Consider the following 20,490-nt stretch of genomic DNA (forward strand, 5'->3'; position numbering starts at 1 on the left):
GCTATTAATCTACTGTCACAGGTTTCTTGTTGCTTCTTGGAGTGAGGAAAAAGAGCAAAACAAGGAGTTTTGAGTTTAATTTCTTAGACTGTAAAAAAACCCCAGGGCTTGTTAATTTCCCTTGATGAAAATTTTATGGGAAAATTCCCTTGCAGATCTACTTGCAGTGCAGGCTGTAGCTCTGGGTACAACAGACACAGGCTGCACAGGAGCAACCTTCAGCTTTTAAGTGCATAAAGAATACTGACCCCAAAGTGCTTCCCAAAAGAGCTATGAATCAGCTTCTACTTTATAGAGTTAATTAAAAATCTTGAAGGAGACTGAAAGCATTTCATCAAAGCAAAGATATTTAATTATTATTATAGATGCAGTACTTTCAAGCTATAGTCGAGGCTCCAAGTCTCAGTGCTTGTTTGAGTATAGACCTAATTAATATAGAGGAACATAATCAGCTCCTTTATAGATTCTGACATGGTGCCTGTCCTTTTGATTTAAAGCTTAAGCGCATTTTAAGTGAGCAAAGTTTGTCATTGGGATGTAGTCAGATGTTCTTTACTGTAAGGGTGGTGAGGCACTGGAATGGGTTGCCCAGGGAAGTTGTGAATGCTCAGTCCCTGGCAGTGTTCAAGGCCAGGTTGGACAGAGCCTTGGGTGACATGGTTTAGTGTGAGGTGTCCCTGCCCATGGCAGGTGGGATGGAACTGGATGATCTTAAGGTCCTTTCCAACCCAAAATATTCTATGATTCTATGTAGTTACACTAAATAACAGCTAAATTCTGAACCACAACCTTGTAGCAACCCTTTATTAAGCTTTCTTCATTATATTCATATACCATATATTTTTAACACATCTTTCCATATTTCCCAGCAGCAAAGATGTTATTACAAGACATATTGTGTGTGAGTGCTCTACAAAAGTGAATGTAATAACACTTATTTCAATTTAATCACACTTATTTCAATTTAATAACACTTATTTCAAGGGCATTTCAAGTGACAACTCTAAAGTCTCAGCATTTTTAAATCTAGGACACACCTCAGTGAGTAGCTTTATGAGATTTAATTTTGATTGATGCAGTCCGTAGAGCATTGTCTTTTGTCTCTACTTTTTATCAGCTTTGTGGATTCTCACATACACACAGCCGCACCTTAATTCTCATGCTGGAAATGTAAGTGAACTTAAAAGGCAAAGTTATTTCCTTGCTAATGAAAACAAAAGGTGAGAAGATAGAAAACAGAAAAAAAACAGTGCCTTTGAAACAATAATTGGTGTAGAGATATTTCAGCTTTTACTACCTTTTAAATTAGTGAAGGGTCTGGAAAGAGAAGTAGGAAGTCAAACCACAATATTCTAGTATCACAGCGCTATCAAGAAACTTTTTCAAGTTAATTATATTTTAATCAAGTGCTGAGGTGAGTGATGTTATAACGACCTCCAACTCCTTCTTACACTACTGGTGCTTTATCTGAATTACTAACCATAGCTTTTTATTTTTAATTACATGATACTGTAGCTTGTTCTGATAGTTGTACATAAACTACCTAAATTAAGGCCTAAAGATATATTCAACAAAGTTGCGGTAAGTGAAATGTAAATACATGATTAAGTCAAAAACTGGCAAGCCCCTTAGACAGTCATCATATGGTTGCTGAATAATTAAAATAGAAATAATTCTCCAACACAGAAACAGACTGAAGAATTCAGTATGGTAATAAAATAAAAAATATAGTCACAAATACAGTGTTTATTAAGAAACCTGTAATTTGACTTACTTTGGCATACTTCATAAATACCATAACTTACATAAACAACTGTGGGAGAGGTCTGATCTCAACTCTATAGCCTAATGTTTAGGGTTTATCTGAAAGTAAAAAGAAAGTGAAATTTCAAATTGTCTGTGTGGGTCTCTCTCTTGCATGGTAATCGCTGCAGCTGCTGGTTATAATTTTAAGGATGGGCTCCACTGTCACTGAAAACTTTGAATATTTTAAAAGAAAACATTCACAATTATATTTGAGGAAAAGGTAGGTGTTACAGCTAGGTGGACTTCAAGACACTGGCAACAAACTAAGCACCACAGGGAATATAGTTGTTTCTTTGCCTACTACCTGAACCATAGTCAGTCTGAAATGCTGAACTGTTTATGGTAGTATCGAATAAGATTACTAAGTAAGTAGAAAACCTCAAAATATTAAGTTTAGTTTTCTTTAATTTATTTCTATTTTAGATATAACAATCCTGATTTGAACTTAAGTGCTGCTTTAGTCACCGAGTTCCTTTAGATTTAGCTTTACATCTGCAGGGGGGATGGAACTGATAAAGCATGGGGTTCAAGGAGTAAAATGTAAGGGGAAGCCAGTGGTTGTGATATAAATAGAGAAAGCAGAGTCAGAGAAGCTTGAGAGTTATATACAACCAATTTTCTCATAGGAGGGTTTTTATACATTAGGTGTTACATGGTGTGCAATTTTTGAACCTGGGCATTTACTTTATAAGACTTAAACAAGCTTCTTAGAGATAAAGAAATCTCTGAGTGATTTCATTTGCCAGATTCCAATGGAGATGAGGATCAGTGTTTGTACAATAGCCCACCAAACAATATTGCTGTTGGTCCCTTCACTTGTCTTCCGAAATTTTTCTTCACGCTCCTAAAGAAAAAAAAGAAAAGCATCATTGCTACCTTTTGGCATCTGTGTGTTTCATGCTGCTGTGCAGGTAACTAGACAGGCAACCCTCTTGTGCACAGTAGTGAGCAAATACTTTTTTCATGTTGGTAAAAATGAAAGCTTATTCTTATCCAGAGGGTGGGTATCTTTGAAAATAAAAAATGAGAAGCAGACACTGTATCCTGAAGCAGAAAGGCAAACAGATTTCCCTTCTTCGCAGAAGATACTCTGTGCTAAATGTGTTCCATTAGCGCAGCTTAAGCTTTACTGACACTTCCATATTGCAGTCAAGAAACTTTTTGCAGCCAAATTTCTTTCTTTAGGTAATTAGTTGATGTACTTCAAACATAGTCTGACAGGCTGCATACCTATAGGAAAGTGAAAATGAACATGAGCAGGCAGTGTGCACTTGCAGCCCAGAAAGCCAACCGTATCCTGGGCTGCATCAAAAGGAGTGTGACCAGCAGGTCAAAGGAGGTGATCCTGCTCCTTTACTCTGCTCTCGTGAGACCTCACCTGGGGTATTGTGTGCAGTTCTGGTGTCCTCTACATAAAAAGGACATGGAACTGTTGGAACAAGTCCAGAGGAGGCCACGAGGACGATCAGGGGACTGGAGCACCTCCTGTATGAAGACAGGCTGAGAAAGTTGGGGCTGTTCAGCCTGGAGAAGAGAAGGGTGTGTGGAGACCTCAGAGCAGCCTTCCAGTATCTGAAGGGGGGCTATAGGAATGCTAGGGATAGACTCTTCATTAGGGACTGTAGTGACAGGACAAGGGGTAATGGGTTAAAACTTAAACAGGGGAAGTTTAGATTGGATATAAGGAAGAAATTCTTTCCTGTTAGGGTGGTGAGGCACTGGAATGGGTTGCCCAGGGAAGTTGTGAATGCTCCATCCCTGACAATGTTCAAGGCCAGGTTGGATGAAGCCTTGGGTGAGATGGTTTAGTGTGAGGTGTTCCTGCCCATGATGATCTTAAGGTCCTTTCTAACCCTAACTATTCTATGATTCTAATAGATGTACACTTGTTTCAAGTAAAGCTTTATTTCTAACTGCAGGGAGATATATAAATGTATACACTCAGTCATTTGTGCCCACTCTAATAAAGATTATGCACATGGACCAGCATGGAAACAACAGCTGGCAACATCACCAGCGACCATACCTGGCACCTGTTCAGATCCTGTTACTGACTCTGACCAAGAAAAACATATTTGGCAATTCCTGTTTGAAAATAACACCTGCTACTATAAGCTTGAGTTCACAGTGACTAGTTTTTATGTCGCAGCTTAAAAATACTTTGCAAAGCAATGTAGGCTATTTTGGTTACACACCTCTAGATTTTTATGAGTTAGTTAAAAATAACACTGTAATGAAATAATAAACTTCGTAATACTTTATAAATCAATAAGCCTATGTACAATATTTTTAACATTTCCAATAAGTAACATACATACTCTTTCATAGGTTTGCTCTTTGGATATGTGATGAATTTGCTCAATTAGGTGTTCTAGTTTAATGTTAAGTTCATTCACTTTGTCTTTTGCTTGAACAACAGATTCATCCAAAAAATGTTCTCCAACTCTAATGTCCAAATGGATACGCTGTGAACAGAGAAGATGTTCTCATTACTGTGTCTTGTGTGCTTTCAAAATTCCTTAGAAAAAAAGAAACAATGGATAATTTCCCTTTACTCATGACAGGAAACCAGTTTTAACTGCTTACAGAAATCCTTCCTAAAATTAGAATCAGGTGTGGTATTCAAAGTGTTTCTTAATTTTATTTTAAAATTAATTATATAAATTTGCAGTCGTCACTAATGCTAAGGCATTATTTTATGCTAGTACTGATTCAACAACCAAGAAAATAGTTTCTCTTCTTCGTCAATCTAGTTAAATAAATAAGCAGCATTAGGACTGCTCATTGTGTTCCACATTCCATCCTAATATTACAGAAATTACATTCTTCAGGAGTACTGCAGGAAGCTCTTTACAGACGCAATTCTAGGTTTTCTGCACTAAGAGGAATATAAGACTGGAGACCAGCTGAATCATTATTTGCATGCAACATAGGTGTTAAAGCAGAACCATTCATAAAGTGTCTTTTTGTTTCTCCACACACAATATATCCAGTATGAAATACCTCCCAATAACCTGTTAACTGTTTTACAATCTATAGCAAAAATGCCCCAAACCTGCCAAGCAATAGACCCGCAGAAAGAAAAGAGGAGAATGGAGCTCGCAATATTATGCAATTTATCTTGGCATGAATGAAAAAATTTACTAAAATAGGAGAAATTTTTCTTAGAAGCCAATTTGTACCTAAGACAAAATAAAAACATTTTAGCAAAACAGATGACCTGCAGAAATTTTAGAGCTTGGTATTGCCACGATAGGATTTTGATCTACTCGCACATCCACTGCAAATGAAGAGCACATCTTTCAGCTCTCTTAGAGTTAGTCAACTCAATATCCAGAAATCCATCTCACAACCTCATGGTAGCCTTTGTTTAACCTTGAAGCAGTTCAGATAAACACCACTGCATCTGGTTCTTTTTTTTTTACTTTCATGCCCTTACACTGTACAAAATTCCCTATTTGATATCTGTGCTGTTAGTGTCCTCCTTCCCTTCATCTGTTCACTTCTTTTATATAAGATGACCAGAACTGCACATGAGGCATGCATCATGTACAATTACATTAATACAGCTCCATCTATACAAGATAAAAATCTTCTTGTGTATCCTCAGAATCACATTCATGGAGTGTAGTTAACTATGATCAACCAATGCTTTATCCCCCTTAGCCTCTCTAGCTGATGAGCTTTGTAAATTTTTTTATTATTAGAACCAAAATACTTTTTCAATGTGTACGATTAAATTTCCATTCATTTCTGTAAATCAGCCTATAAGAACACCTGCTAATTCCAGTGTAACAGTCCCACTTCAGTACTGTTAACTCTTCTTGGTTTTGTGTCATCTACACATTCCTAAAGCATCTAGGATGAAATTTGGCCTACCTCAATCTTACATACTTATATTTTGAACCAAATAGTTCTTCTTATTAATCAGAATCTTTCACGTTCAAAGTACTGTACAAACGTTAAACCACTTTACAGTTATTAGTCTTTCCTCATTAATCTTGATTCTTAAATAGCAGAAATCTATCTCTACATCTTCATGATTCTAGGTTTGTCTTTTTTAATTACTAGGAAAAGTTAAATTATCCGGTAGAAGTTAGACCAACTTCTAATCTAGTTTCTAATCTCTGTAGTTTGTAAACAATGGATACTATTCCAACAACAAATATTTAAAGAATCACCTACCAGTTTACTTCCTGCGAGTGCCACAAGTCTTGTGGAGTTAGACTGTAAACAGATAAAATGCTCCCCAGAAAGGTAGGATGTAAAAGAAAATGTTCCTTGAGGCCCATACAGTTTTGACAATTGTACCTGTAATTTAGATATTATATATGTTGGGTATGTACATCATAAATGTCAATGAAACAATCAAAAAACAGTACTCTGAATTGGATGTGAAATGTAATCAATTAAACCCCCTGAGATAATTAAATTTATCTTAATTTCAGAATAAATTTAGAATAGAATTTAGAATGAATTTCAGAATAAATTTAAAATAGAATTTAGAATTCATTTCGGAATAGATTTAGAGAAAAATCAACAATTTCGGCTCACAACATTGAAATGTTATAGATTTCTGCAAGGTACAAAAGCCAAGACTCCCTAAAGCACTTAACATTTGAAAACTAAGACTTACTCTAGGCATAGATCTAAGTTGTCCATTGTTGAAAAAGGTTGGGACCTCATAGCAGCGCAGGCAGTTGCTATGCAGGATGACTACATGCAGCCTCATGGCAATCTTGAGTTTTGCAGTTTGGTTTATTATCAGCTTTCCTTTCTGCTGTTTAAGTACATTCTGTAGCACCTTACTTCATTAGTGAATTTTCAGGGTTTTTTAATTTACCCTGTTTTCTCAGTTGTCACATACTTAATGACAGTTTCCCAAAGCCAGTCTTCATGCAAAAATGGTCCACCCACATCATTATCAAACATTTTCACTTCTATTTACCTTGATAGAAATCAAGAGGTGTTTATAACATTCAGCATCAAAATACTGAAATAGCTGGTAGACTGAAGATCTACTATTCCCTTGAAAGTGTCTATTGTCTATTATTTTTTGATAGTGTTGCCTGCTAGTACCAAAAGTGAACTCATAAATCATACAGAAGCATTCATAAAGTATATTTACCTCAGCAGAAGGAGATTTAACAGTCACAATCATTCCTAAACCAGGAGCAGATTCAAGAAAATCTTGCCTCTGTATATCCCAGCGTTGTACTTTGTAATTCCCTGAATAAAAACAGAGGCAAAAGTGTGTTAAATAAAAACAGAGTTTAATATTAAACATCTTTATTGCTTTTTCAGCAAAAATATAAAGATAAATGATTAACAATAAAGTAGTAGATGTATATCATATGCTTTTGATTAAAATCACTCAAGGGGCACTTTGCAGCAGTGTGAAATGCAATAAATTTTTACTACACAAGAAAATGTTCTACAATATTACAAAAATGGTCGATTAACAAGTAATACTTTCTGATTACTCTTACTGATGCTATGGCAAGATAGTATACAGAAGACATGGTAAGACCTCTAAAAACATAAGTATGCTGTATTCAAATTCCATTTTTAAGATGGTTTTACATATTTGTCAGTAATTTAATGTGCTTGTCATATCCCATGTGAAATGGAACTTTTGTACATCTTGAACTGATTTTTCCACGCCAGTATTAATCAAAAAAGTAACTCTCCCATTCATATGCGGAAAAACACATTACAGAAATTCTGGTATAAATGAGGAAATCAGACTGTACAAAAGCACACACTGAAGCATGAATTCCACTGCTGTAGAGTTAGAAAACACTCTTTTTCTTTGTCTAGTCAGTTAAGCACTCTAGAAACCTGCATTTATTTGTGTGATAGACACACAAAATATGTGAAGATGTTATGACTAGCGTCTGCTGTGGGGGATTATTTTCAGTGTACCCTTTTCTTTAGCACCATAGCTTTACCATATTCATCAATCACAGAACATCCTGTTACATTACAAGCTACCTTTATTATTGCATAGTTTAGAACATCACATAGCGTTGACAGATACCTACCAATTACCAACGTGTCCCTGGGAATATCTTCAATTATACATTTCTCTTCTCTTTCTCCACTGTGAAAATACAAAGCAAGTGAAAATGAAATCCAGAAGTTCATAAGAAATCCTATTAAGTGGTTTTTCATGTTTTTTATGTATCCCAGTTGTACTGCTTTTGAAAGCAACTATTTACAAATGCAGTCTTGTGGTTGTCCTCTGTTTGCTGCTTATCAGTGTATTTTTGAGAGGAAAAAAAAACCTGTGAGAAAAGGCAGCTGGTGGTTACACATTTATAAATAACTACAGTATGTTCTGCAGAATGAGATAACATGAAAAAGATAACTTGCAAAATCTCTCCCCTTTGGCAGCATCTAGATTAAAACTTTATATTATACACGTAGAAGTACATGAAAGTGGAAAGGACCTTTCAGGTACTTGAGATCAGTTCCCTTGGTTACTGTAAGCAACTGCATTGGTTATCTCTTCCCATAAACTGCTCAATTTTCAACTAAAATGACCTTGTTAATTTATCTTTCCCATTTATTCTGGATGATTATTCCAGGGCTTCACTCTTCTTTTATTAGGAAGTCTTGTAATTTGCAGCCTAAATCATTGAACATACATGTACATCTGTACTAAACCACCAGGGAATAGATAAAAGGGCTGAAAGAAATATGAAGAAGAAAGTCAATGAAAGAATCTGAAACACTAATGAATAGGATGCAGCAGGAAGAAAACAACAAAATTAGCACTTTCTTAATAAGATTTATCTACATAAGAATGTCCTATCTGTAGATACTGATTAATAAATTCTCCAAAGAAAATTATAGTGTAAATTGATGATTGAAGCCTTTCTTTTTACTCTTTGTACTAATATAAACCAATCTGTATATCAGATGATGACTTAACTTACCATTCAGGTGCTCCTTGTCTTATAAACTGAGATCACTGTGTATGAAAGAGTGTTTCAATGTGAGAGGATATGCGGTCATTTACCAGCAAGGAAGGATCCACCTATGGGATCATTCCCAGTAGGAAGAATTCAATTTCAAGCTCATTTTTCCCCTTCAGAAGCTTGCAACACTCCTGTTGAATGCACTGACTCTTTCCAGCACTGCCATGTTCCTCAGCAGCATCTGAGATTTGATAATGAAAATGTTCAGTGACGTCGTTGAATGTATCTTCAAGAACCTCTCAGTTTACTTCAGAGTTGACATCCTGACTTCAGATTATGGGGTATAAGCTTCCTCTACTGCACACATGCATGCTATATATGCATGTAGACAAGGAAAACACCATTTCCTTACTGGAAGCTTATCAGCATTTATTTTTCTTGAAAAGGTAGAATTTGGATTTTATGGGGTTTTTTTTATATAGCTGGCAAATGTTCAGCTGCAGAAGTTGCATCCTCAAAACAATCCGTATACCAAAGGGTCATGAGTAGTCCTTTTCTCATATTATCTAACACCTTCTTCCAAGTGCCTCTTTAAATGTCCCATTTGCATTTACTGTTATTTGGTTACATCTATAAATAAAACTATGTTGGGCTTCCTATCCAATTCTATAAGCACAGGCTTACAACTATCATTAGTGCAACCCATTTCACATCTTGAAGTATCTTCACTGAAGTTCTAGCACAAGTACTAGTTCACCTCCAGCAAAATACAACATCCCTATTCCGATAAAGAGATTATGAGAGAAGGAGAAGTGATTCCTTATGTATTTCTTCTCTTTCTTTGACTCCACATGGTTAAGGATAGGGGGATACAAATTGCATCTTCCGGCCATTGAATCCTTAGGAGTCTCAAGGGTGATATTAGGACTCTGTTACTGCTTTAACATTTATCCATCAGAAATAATTTTAGATTACATAGTTTCTCATCATATAATTGGACACTCATGCCTCCACCACGGAAGATCTTAACTGGTATGCACCTGCATATATTCTCATCCCCTGCTACACCTGAAAGAAGTAAATATTTAGCTGCAGTTGGTGAGCTACTTAAGCAATCATCCTTTTAGCTCTTTATTGACTACTTGACGTTTCCAGAATTCCATTTTCCAATGGCAGAACACAAGATATACGAGGGGACCCCACTTTATCCTTTACTCTGCCCAGACCACTTGGGACAGACACATTGCTTATGTACTTTTGCTAGCAAATACTGACACAGTAGGGCTGCTGGACTTCAAACAAACAAAAATATACAACCTCCGAGTGATCAGGTTGTTATGTAGCATACTGAAAGCTTTTTGTCTCAGGCATGCACAGTACTTGTAAATTATGACAGGCACAACTTCTGCATGCAACATCCCATTAAATAGGATTCAGCTGACTCTAGAATTACTATATCAAGTGCTAGATTTATTTTCTGAGCATGTTAAATATTGCCATGGATAGTCTGAGTTACTTTATTATGTTGGATCATTCATGACAGAGCAGATATTCCCAATGTACTTAATTACCTGGGACTTGGAATACTTTGAAATGGGATTATTTGCCTTCTATACCATAAATTACTCTCAGATCTTTTCTTCACATTCCAGTTATGTCCTACTGGGGACAGTGCTCATTCTGCTCAGTGATCAGAAAGGCTGCCATACACTTTCTTTTCCCTTCTAGATAGGCACACATTAGTTTCTGTGACCATGCTAAACTTAGGGTATTAGGGTATTAGAACTGTTTTTCAATGAATCCAAGACTCTTCTTCCCCAAAATGATCTTTAACAGCAGACCCTGTGCCATTTCGACAATTGCCTGCAACTTGGTGGATGAGACTGATTAATAGAGCTGGCCCATTTATAATGTACACTTATATAGTATAGAGGTGGCCTTCTGATACAGCTTCTCCTCAGTTATGGGAACACAAATTTACCTAGGAAAATAGAACAGGGCTACAAGCAGCAGTTAGTAAGTTTGTTTCACACACACATGTTGGGCATCCATTCCAATCATTTTAAAGGAGTTGGTAGAACAATATGTCTGACCTCTCCTTTAGACTACCTAAGGTTTTAATAGGTGACGTTTATGGTATGGTACCGCCTTTTCTATTCAGTTCAGTTCCATTCATAGATCACATCAGTCCTTCCTGTACCATGACTTATCTACGATATTGCCCTGTATTTTCCTTAGCATTAACCACCAAGCTGCTGTATTGGATATTCACAGAGAAGCCACAGCCCATAAAAAACACAAATATATATGCAGCTTCATCTGGCATTCCTAGCAACCACAAGACAATAGGAAGAGCTTTCATGTGTTCACAGCTAGCTGACCTTAAATTCCCTAAGGTACTGGACAAGTTGTTCTCAATAATGAGGTACCCTGTTCCACTACACAAACTCAATTTGTAGTTTATGGTAGGACCACAGTTCAAGTCTATGGTGACTTTTTTGCTGCTACACTTACCTTTAACCATCTCTTCCATTCTGCAAGAATATCTGCCAAGGCATCAAATCTGATTCTTCCTACAAAACATTCTTGCTAATAAAATTGTCTTTACAAAGCTATTTCAAATTTCCTTCCAAAGTGTTTTCTGAGATTAGGTTAACCCAGGAATTAATTTACCTATTTCCTTCCCTAAATCTCATGTATTTAGGCCCACAGTGTCTTGGCTGCCAGCCATCTGTAGCACTGAATGTAAAGGAAAAGGAAGGGCTTCTCAGTGTTTCTTCACTGTCCCAAATTTTTTAAGACAAATCCAAGACTATGCTGAAAGTAAAAGCTACAAAGGCCTATTCATATTCACACAGGGATCACGTATCTCATCAATCAGTTTAATTGAAATGCATTATAAGAAATGTCTCCATCATTAGAATGTGCTTCACTAGATTTCACTGTAGTCGCAGTCTTGCCAAAAAAATGTCTCTATCTCTAATGTTTGCAAAGGCAATACCTGGAACTGCATTTATGGCCAAACATTATACAGCCACAAGGGCATCCTTAATGCCATATTTACCAAGGTCTCCTGTAGTCACTGCTTACAAAAATCCCACATCCAGGTAACTGACTGAACAGGAAACTTCTGCTTGAAGGATTATTCATGTATGTAAAAACTCTAAACCAGAAAAGTTATTTATCACTAACTGGACTTTCCTGAAGTATGTTGGTTTTTACATATTCAATTCCCTTTCTACTCCATCCCCCCTTCCCATTCCTTCTCTTTCACTGTCCTTTGGGACAGTGGCTTCAGGGGTAGAGTAACCACTGGGACTGATCCACTATTAAATCATGTCTTGCAGGACTAAGATCCTAAATTCAGGTCATGTATACAGTAAAAACATGGCAGTGCTTATGTTTTCTGAGATGGTGATAACCATTTAACTATATGGTAAAAAAAGCTACCAGCAAAGAAAACACAGAATGAGTAAAATTAATATTAAAAGAAAAAAATTGAAAAGGTGGAGAAATTAACTAAACACAAAATATGAAAATGATAATGTAGTAAAATTATTTCCATTATAGAATGGAGAGGAACCTGAAAAAAATAGGTACAATAAAAAGAGTAACTGAAACCATTTTGAAAACCAGGCAACAGTGGGAATCTGAAGAATGCATGATGCATAAGTTCCTATACTTAGCTCTAACAACTGTGTGCTTATCAGCATGTGAAGGACCAACTTAGTCTAGTCTGATAAAGTTTCAAATTCCTTTGGGTCTTTGCAAGACTTATCTTTTGAAAAAAAATATATAGAGAGAACCTTTTATGTGTTTCAGCCCTGCAGAGAATAGTGTGCTCCTTTAAATTCATAATACATTTTCTAATATTGGCATATTCCAAAAAGAACCAACTCAAATCAACTCTCCTCTTCAATATCTGTTCAATATCAATTCAGAATATGTGTAAAATTGCAGTGTGCTATAAAAGTTTTGTGGCCTGACTGTAAACATATTCTATTGAACAGCTATTCCAAAATTCTTTTCCTCATTGTTAACCACAACCCTTTATAAGCCATATGTTACACTCATTGTGTAGCAGTTATTTGAGCATTAGAATTTGCAGTCAGGAACATTTTCAGACATACTGTGTTTGTTATATCTGTGTATACCTTAATTTGTATACCTTAATTTTAGATAACATTATAACACTGGTAAGATTAGGATGACACAAATAGCAGCAAACACTTAAAGAAACAAGGACACATTTACTGCATATATAAAGATAATATAATTTATGGTATGGTCAATGGTGTTAACTTTGAGCTACTTGTCTTATAAGGGACACACACAAACAATCAGTTAGGTTTTAAATCTCAGATAACACTTTTAATTAAGTTCAGAGGTTATCTACTAGTATCCACACTTCTGATTTTTCTACTAATTTTGTTGGACTAATGTCCTCATAACAGATATTCTTCTCATTCTTGAGAGAAAAAGACATTTTCATATATTCCTAAGTCTCAAGACAAGCTTACTCAGTTATACTACTGTCTTAACCGTACTGCAAACATCTGATCATTCTGATTTATGTAGGTAGTTTCTGAAGAAATGCACGTTAAACACACCGTTTAGAAAGACTACAACAATGCCAATAAATTATAAAAACATAATTTAGAGACAAAACTAATGTCTAGGTATAAATAGCTGTAGATCAACAAATTACAGTATCTAAGAACGTTATAGTTTATATTTTGTGACTGAAAGGTTTTTACGTGTGTGAAGTATAATCTTTCCAAATGTCTTCTTTTCTGCCGCTAGAGGGTACTCCAAGAACTTGCAGTATATTTATAGCAAGGATTGATTTGGGGTTTTTGGTCTGTAAATGATCAAGTACTTTTGTCACACCAAACCTTAGGAATTTAATCCTTCAAAATCTTGATATTAAACAACAGCTTTCAAAATCAATCTAATATATCTTTTCAGCAAAATAGTGCAGCATACCCGAATTATAAAGAACATTGATTGACATGTAGTTGAGATTTAGTTAAACTTATTCTACTCTTAAATTAACTAAATTATTATCTTTTCTTTATTTCAGATACAATTCTCCGGTTCACATCCTATTTCTTCATCCAGATTCGGACAAGGTATTCCATTGTTGGCAGGTTGAAGGATTACAAAACGAGTTCTGATCTTGGTCCCTGTCTTTCTGCAAATACCTCTACAGAGACCCCAGGAAGACCATTGTGAAACCTCACAGTCCAGTGGTGTTTCTGCAATACACACAATAAAAGTGTAACATTACATAAATTTGTGCTTATGTCAAATACATAGTTGGCAGAGCATTAAGGAGCGATGATCAAATAACATTTTCTTGTACAAAAATACATGTGACATTAGCAAAATCCGTATCTCACAGACAAAAATGTCTGTTTTCAGCTCCTAAGCTCATCAACACTGTTATTCTTATTGTAGTCTACAGACTGTCTGAGATAACACATAAGTAGTGCAGCATATTATCTACTGAACTGAAAACATAGAATTCCTATCAAAGAAAACTATGTTTTAAATAATTGTATTCAAAAGATTGCATTAAAAAAGCATTTACTATTGATTTTGTTACTCATTTGCCTTTCCATGTCTTACTGAAAACACTGGGATTAAAGGTTTTCTTTGGTTTATTTAGGTATATTTACATTCCTTTGCAGATAGATACTGTTCTTACAGTTGTTCACGTAGAATTCCATTTAACATTTTTCCCTATTTGCTTCAGGATTAGAGAAAAGTCACATTTTTTTATCATTAAGTCATCTTCCTATTGTGTATGTACACTGCAGTTCCCTTTGCCAATACAGATATTCTGCCACTAGAAGCTTTTTAATACTAAAAGGGATTTCAATACAGTTTTAATTTACTGCAAAAATAGAAGTCAGAAACTCCAAAGTGCTTTTCATAATCTGTACTTCCGTTGAAAATATCTCTCATAAAAATATAGGTGACTATTCCTTAGCAGGTTAAATGAAAACTTTGCTTGCCATAGGAAATTGCATCAAAATTGTATTATAGCATCTGTGGGTAAAATAGGTGAGCACAAAAACAGCTTTAAATGCAATACTATATGTGACCTCTGGCACAGATTTCTAGTATTACAGTGGAACTCACTATCTCTTTGGTGATCACTCATCCTCATGTTTCTATAGGGAATGAGGGGGACAATTTGATCTTTGGTAATTAAAATCTTTTTGATTCTGCAATATGTTTTTAAATAGACCAATTTGCTGGTTATATAGAGTAAAATGGGGATCTATGATTAAAAACAACTTTCGAGATATCATACTTTAAACGCATTCTTTTAAATTTGTATCCTAAAAAGGGCCAGATGTTCCTTTCAAATGTAGCAGGAAAGGCATATGACTAAAAATGAGATATGTAGCACTCATTTTGAATATAGTGTGTTTAGTAATAGAAATACATTTAAATGCTATATATTGGTAGAGAAATACATTTATTAAAGCATAAATCATGCATTTTTAACAGTGTAGGGAATGAGTTTAATTTCACTGACTGTGAGGTGACTTCAGCATAGATCTAGAGGCATGCAACCTTCAAACATCCTGGAGAAGCTTTTGGACATGGAAGCTCTTCTAGGAAAACACTGGGGATTTAGCCTTTTGTTGTCTCACAAGTAGTATTTTGGATGTCAGTCTTATTATTAACCCTTCTTCTTACGCTTTGTAAAAATCAACTAGAAAAGTGTAATGAGAAAATCTCAGTGGACACTGTCCAACTGCTACCTTTCCCTTTGAGCAACTATTATGTTAAATACATATTTATTGATTTGGAGATTTGAAAATTACCCATAAAACTGATTTGAGTCCATATTTGAGTATTTTCCTACCTAAATGAGATGATTAGCCAGTATATTTAAAAAAAATGAGAGAACATTATTTTTGCTGTGAGGGTGTGTGTTTCTATCACAAAGATGCCCAGACCAATTGAATTATATCAATTCTTATTGCATATAACCATCAGACCCTCTGACCTGGAAAATGGCAATAGTTACTTTGCTTGGTCAACATGTAGAAACTTAAGGATGAATATTTACTTCAAAGTTGCAAAGAATTTTGAAGCTCTGATTCTGATCAGTATTTCTCATAAAATTCCCTGATGTATGCAATACTAAGGCTTGAGAAGTGATCATTGTGAATAGAACCCAAAACATTGAACCATAGCTCAAATATGGAATCCTTATTCCTCTTTTTTTTTCAGGAATTCTCTTTTGTCAACTGGCTTGTTTTATTTCCCATGGGTGAGTCCGGAAACCATTCCTATGCAAATAGGAGAACATTCTGCCTAATCACCTTTTTCATCTATATCACTTGCCAGATTTCCCTATATTTTCTGAACGAATGGGAATAACAGAATTGAGCATATTGAAGAACTAATCACTTACCTAAGACAGAGTCTATTACTTCATTGCTTTTAGCTGGAGGATTAATAAAAGGTGCAGAAAGACCCAGTTGGGTTTTCTTCAATTTCACCATCATTACTTGAGCAATAGGTGGCAAAATTTTGAGTTTGGGATAATAAAATGAGTTTGCTGGGTGGCTTGGAGAGGAACAAGTGATCTGTCAAATAAAAAGGAGAACCTTAAAGAAACTATATCCTACTAGTAAGAAGATAACTGTAAAATCATGTTTATACATCATACTAATATTTTTTGGCAGGTAAAATGCATATAACCAGGTTATATGAACCTCTGTTCACATAACTACTGCTGGTAATCCTAGACTTTTTGTGCATAATGCTCTGAGACTAGGCACAATGAATTGTGCCAACCTTTTACAGAGGACTGAAGTGGGAAGTACTGAAACCACAGTAATGTATGGAATGGTTTGATGGAAAGAAGTAGATGTTATTACAAGGAAGAATACAAGAGTATCATATTGTGCTAGGTATGCTATAGCAGCTATCATATGGTTCTAGAAGGTCAATTGTATTGTTTTCCAGCTTCTCAGTCCTCTTATTAGCAGAGCATTTGGCTACAGAAAACCTTAAAGAAAGGATTAACTGAATGTTTATAGTATTTAAAACATTTGAATCAAAATCCTTTGCTCTCCACCACCCTTAAATAACAAAAGCAAAGATGAGGCATATAGAGTATCAAGCAATAAAAGAGATTGAAATTGGGGTCACCTCAGTAGTGATGAAGTTCTCCTCTGCTTTCCCTTAGCTCCTTTCCCTCAAGTGTAAGTTTCAGGTTTCAGCAATGCTTTTAACTGAAGACTCCTCCCCAAATCAGTATTCACTACTAAAAATTTTCCTGTTTAGATACATATTTAGTAAGGCCAGGACTTTTGTCAGTACTTTTATTTTCCTGGTGGTTTATGAATTGTTAAAAGTGATATAAAAATATTCAGATTTTACAGAAAAACTTTAAATGTAGAGCCAAATTTTCATGAACCAGCTCCATTTACCTAATGAATTTGAATGATACAGAAAATAAACAAAAGCAGTAGGATTATCAGCTGTGTAATAAATCTATATAAAGAGAGCATCAGCAGTCTTCAATACTGAAATCAGATTTGCAAGAGCCTATTTTGTACTCATAGAATAGTTATCTTTTAGAGGGAGGACTCAAAACGTATAGGTATTAAGTGCTAACCTATGTATATACACCTACCTCTGTAACTGTGTCCTGTGGAATAGTGGCAAAGTTAGGGGAGGAAAATGTAAAACCACTGTCAGTTCCAGCATCATATGGAAATAGGTCTACTGATACTTCTTCCATCCAGCGGTTTCCTTCACAGAGATTTAGGCTGTCAATACCCACAAACCAGTCGGGGCTTGGAACAATTCGTACCACAAATGAAACCTAATGAAACAAAATGATCCATCAGGATTGCACCACTTTTTCAAATGCTCCAGTCCTGCTTATAGTATACATATATATATATATATAATAACTTATAAATTTTATAAGAAATGTCATTGTAATCTTCTACCTTATAGAACCTGTACAGTGCTCCCTGAAACATCACATGGTTTTTAGCTCATTGCATTACATTATTCCTATGAGTGAGAATTCAAATATTTAATTTTGGGTGCTAGTGACATAAAATGAACGTTTAAAATTAATATGTGTATTTACTTACTAAGGGATGTCTTGGATGCACTTCTAATTCAGTAGATGTTTGTCCTGTACCACTGGGAATGGCAGGAGCAGAGAAGATTCCATGTACACTCTGAATTTTCTCTCCAGCTTCTTCTATTTCTTTCATTAATACCCATGCTTCACCCTTTTCAGCAAAATCACGGACACCATTGCTGGCATATTCATTTTTTTTCCACATGCTGTAGTCAGAACTATGAGTAACACCTATTTGAGTGAATACACGGCATGACATAAAAGTCTGGTTTAGATTGTCCCTATTTATTCAATTTCTCTGTTTTATTTCTGAGGTTAAAAAAAAATGTGTATAAAAATGAGTGAACACTAAAACATTTGGCTTATCTCTGTTTATTTCAGCTGCAGCCAATTGAATACAGAAGTCAATTGAAAACAGTTGTGGATTTTTGAAAGCACTGTGGATACTTCACGTGTCTGCATTTCATTCTTAATAACTTGGCTATTTTTTTCCTTTTTCATTTGTTATCCTAAAATTGACTGTTAAATAAAAAGATCACAGTGGTCAAAAGATTTATTTGTTCTAAAAACTGGGCATACTTCACTTACCTAGCATTGATGACCACTGTGCTGGGGGCCTATAAAGTGGGTACTGCTTAGGGAAAGCAGTCTGACTCCATTTCCCTGTGAAGATTATGCTGTATTTAGCAAGTTCCTCTGTTGTGCAAATAGAATCATCACCCACAGGCAAGCTGCTGGCATAACCTAGTATTGTTACAAGTAATGTCCAGATAACTTTACAGGAGCGGTAGACAAACGTCAGGTTTTCCATTCCCTTCCACACAAAGAAGAAAAAATACGTTAGCAACATTAGTCACTCTAAACTCAAAATTGAGTAACAGTTACCTAATAAAATGTAATGTACCGTAAGTTATAACCAAAAAGAAAGCATCTGAAACACTAAAAACTGTTCTGCTTCTAAAAATATTATTATAATGCTTTCAGATTTGATCTTTTCATGCTTTATGCTACAAAACTCTAACTCTACCTGAGACAAGAGCTTCTAATGAAAATTAAAATATCTTAACCTTGCCCATAGTCCTACCACTGAGAAAAATCTGTTTCTGATTTTCTTTTGAAATCTTATTAGAGTCACATCTTGAATTAATTAGAGTAGCAACTGTTTCTGTGGAAAACATTAGTGGTATATTTATTCTTCTAAAGATTAAATTGCAGGTTCCCTTGCCAAAAGAAATGATTTATTTAAAATTTGTGTTCTACAAGGGCTGTTTTATGGCATAACATTTAAAATCAAATGCATTTCATATTTATATAAATTACGGTGCTGTCATAGCTTGTGCATTTAAAAATACGTTGTAATTCCTTCAGATTGTTTAACCTACACAGTTGTTAAAAACCAGTATTTTTTAAAAGTTGCTGTCATAGGTTGTGCAAATTTTGCTTTTAAATTAGTATGGCAATTGCATCAGACTGTTGAAATCCAGCAATTGTTTAAAATAGCAGCCTTTAAAACTTACTTTTAAATGCTTTTGTCCTTTGAGAAAACTATACAAATATAAGTAAAACACTAAGAACATATTAATTTGTAAAAAGAGCTGTGAATACTCACTAAATATTTCCTCTGGAGCACTGGTAGGGGGAGAGCACCTGCTTTTGCTGGCAGCTGAGTTGCTCTGCAAGAGAAGACAGTAGGAGTCTTGCTATTTATGCCTGAAGAGGGTCCCTTTGGTCCAACAATTATTGTAATCTTTACACTTTCCAGGTTTGCAAAAAGCATGCCATCTTCTTGTTTGCAGGCTTTTCGGGTGCACCATCAGAGGTTTTCTGCCTGTCAACTGGTCCAGGTTCCTATCAGAAGACTGTGATGCCGAATAGACGAAATGCTTTAAAAAAAGTACCTTGGATTCTTAGCAACAGTTTGAGTTTTCTGGTGCTTTTACAGTTCTCTGCTCTGATTAATGCCTCCAAGCTATACAAATGAACTGGTTCCAACGCTGGAATAGTTCTAGTGAATACACTTTAAATGAGAAGCATGTTTGCTTGTAAGTTTTATTGTCTGACAGATGCTCCTTCCAAACATTTACAGAGAGCTTGCTCACCCTCACACACCATATGTATGTGCTCAAATAAAACGGGTGAGGCAGCTAAAAAAGTCAAGAGGAAAAAAAAGTTACATTTCCTAATTGCACATACTCACAGAGACTGTCTCTGCTGCAAATATGAATTAATCTGAAGTAGTACAGTGTATATTTTTGTGTCCTACAGTACCATATGCTGGATGATGAAAGGGCTCTGTAACACTGTGGTTTCTTTGGAAAGAGTGGTTTTGGGAAGCTCTGAGATTTTTCTTAGCTGTCTTCAGAGTAAAAACCCCAAATAAAAATCTTATTCTTGCAGTGAAATCATACATCCTCTGTAGCACAGCACATATACTTATATCACTAAAATTAAATTTTCTATGAAAAACTATATATAATATAAAGACCCTATTAAGAAATAATGTTTAATATTGATTTTAAATTATTTTCCCCACCACATTCCAAATAAAGGGAAAGAGGGGGGTTGTGCCATGCCTATAAGGTTAATAAATGCTACTTGGGCTGGTCAGCAAAAGAAGTTAAGTTCGAA

The 20,490-nt window shown here is 35.4% G+C and overlaps 2 protein-coding genes across 2 annotated transcripts; both read right to left on the reverse strand.

Annotated features, from left to right (window-relative positions):
- Positions 1–2,174: 2,174 nt before the first annotated feature.
- On the reverse strand, positions 2,175–8,088 carry LOC133215658 (transmembrane emp24 domain-containing protein 11-like). Its single transcript, XM_061359777.1, has 5 exons — positions 7,851–8,088; positions 6,935–7,035; positions 5,992–6,117; positions 4,125–4,271; positions 2,175–2,650 (listed from the first exon to the last, which is right to left on the reverse strand). The coding sequence occupies exons 1-5, from the start codon at positions 7,978–7,980 to the stop codon at positions 2,501–2,503; spliced, it is 654 nt and encodes a 217-aa protein (XP_061215761.1). The 5' UTR covers positions 7,981–8,088; the 3' UTR covers positions 2,175–2,500.
- Positions 8,089–12,959: 4,871 nt separating this feature from the next.
- Positions 12,960–20,039, reverse strand: SPON2 (spondin 2). Its single transcript, XM_061359792.1, has 6 exons — positions 19,472–20,039; positions 18,451–18,676; positions 17,870–18,093; positions 17,398–17,589; positions 16,168–16,342; positions 12,960–13,987 (listed from the first exon to the last, which is right to left on the reverse strand). Exons 1-6 carry the CDS (start codon positions 19,637–19,639, stop codon positions 13,809–13,811), a joined length of 1,164 nt encoding a protein of 387 aa, XP_061215776.1. The 5' UTR covers positions 19,640–20,039; the 3' UTR covers positions 12,960–13,808.
- Positions 20,040–20,490: the final 451 nt, after the last annotated feature.

This window comes from Neopsephotus bourkii, unplaced genomic scaffold (genome assembly GCF_033783945.1).
Source record: "Neopsephotus bourkii isolate Nb327-2 ecotype Australia unplaced genomic scaffold, CSIRO-AGI_Nbou_v1 NB_994, whole genome shotgun sequence".
Taxonomy (NCBI): Eukaryota; Metazoa; Chordata; class Aves; order Psittaciformes; family Psittacidae; genus Neopsephotus; species Neopsephotus bourkii.

Coding starts and splice junctions, on each gene's coding strand:
- LOC133215658 (XM_061359777.1), bottom strand. CDS start 7,980: ATGAAAAACCACTTAATAGGATTTCTTATGAACTTCTGGATTTCATTT. Junction 7,036..7,850: donor CAGGGACACGTTGGTAATTG/GTAGGTATCTGT, acceptor GTTTTTATTCAG/GGAATTACAAAGTACAACGC. Junction 4,272..5,991: donor CACTCGCAGGAAGTAAACTG/GTAGGTGATTCT, acceptor CTCTGTTCACAG/CGTATCCATTTGGACATTAG.
- SPON2 (XM_061359792.1), bottom strand. CDS start 19,639: ATGCTTTTTGCAAACCTGGAAAGTGTAAAGATTACAATAATTGTTGGA. Junction 18,677..19,471: donor TGCTCCAGAGGAAATATTTA/GTGAGTATTCAC, acceptor TTTGTGTGGAAG/GGAATGGAAAACCTGACGTT. Junction 18,094..18,450: donor ACAGTGGTCATCAATGCTAG/GTAAGTGAAGTA, acceptor TCACTCAAATAG/GTGTTACTCATAGTTCTGAC.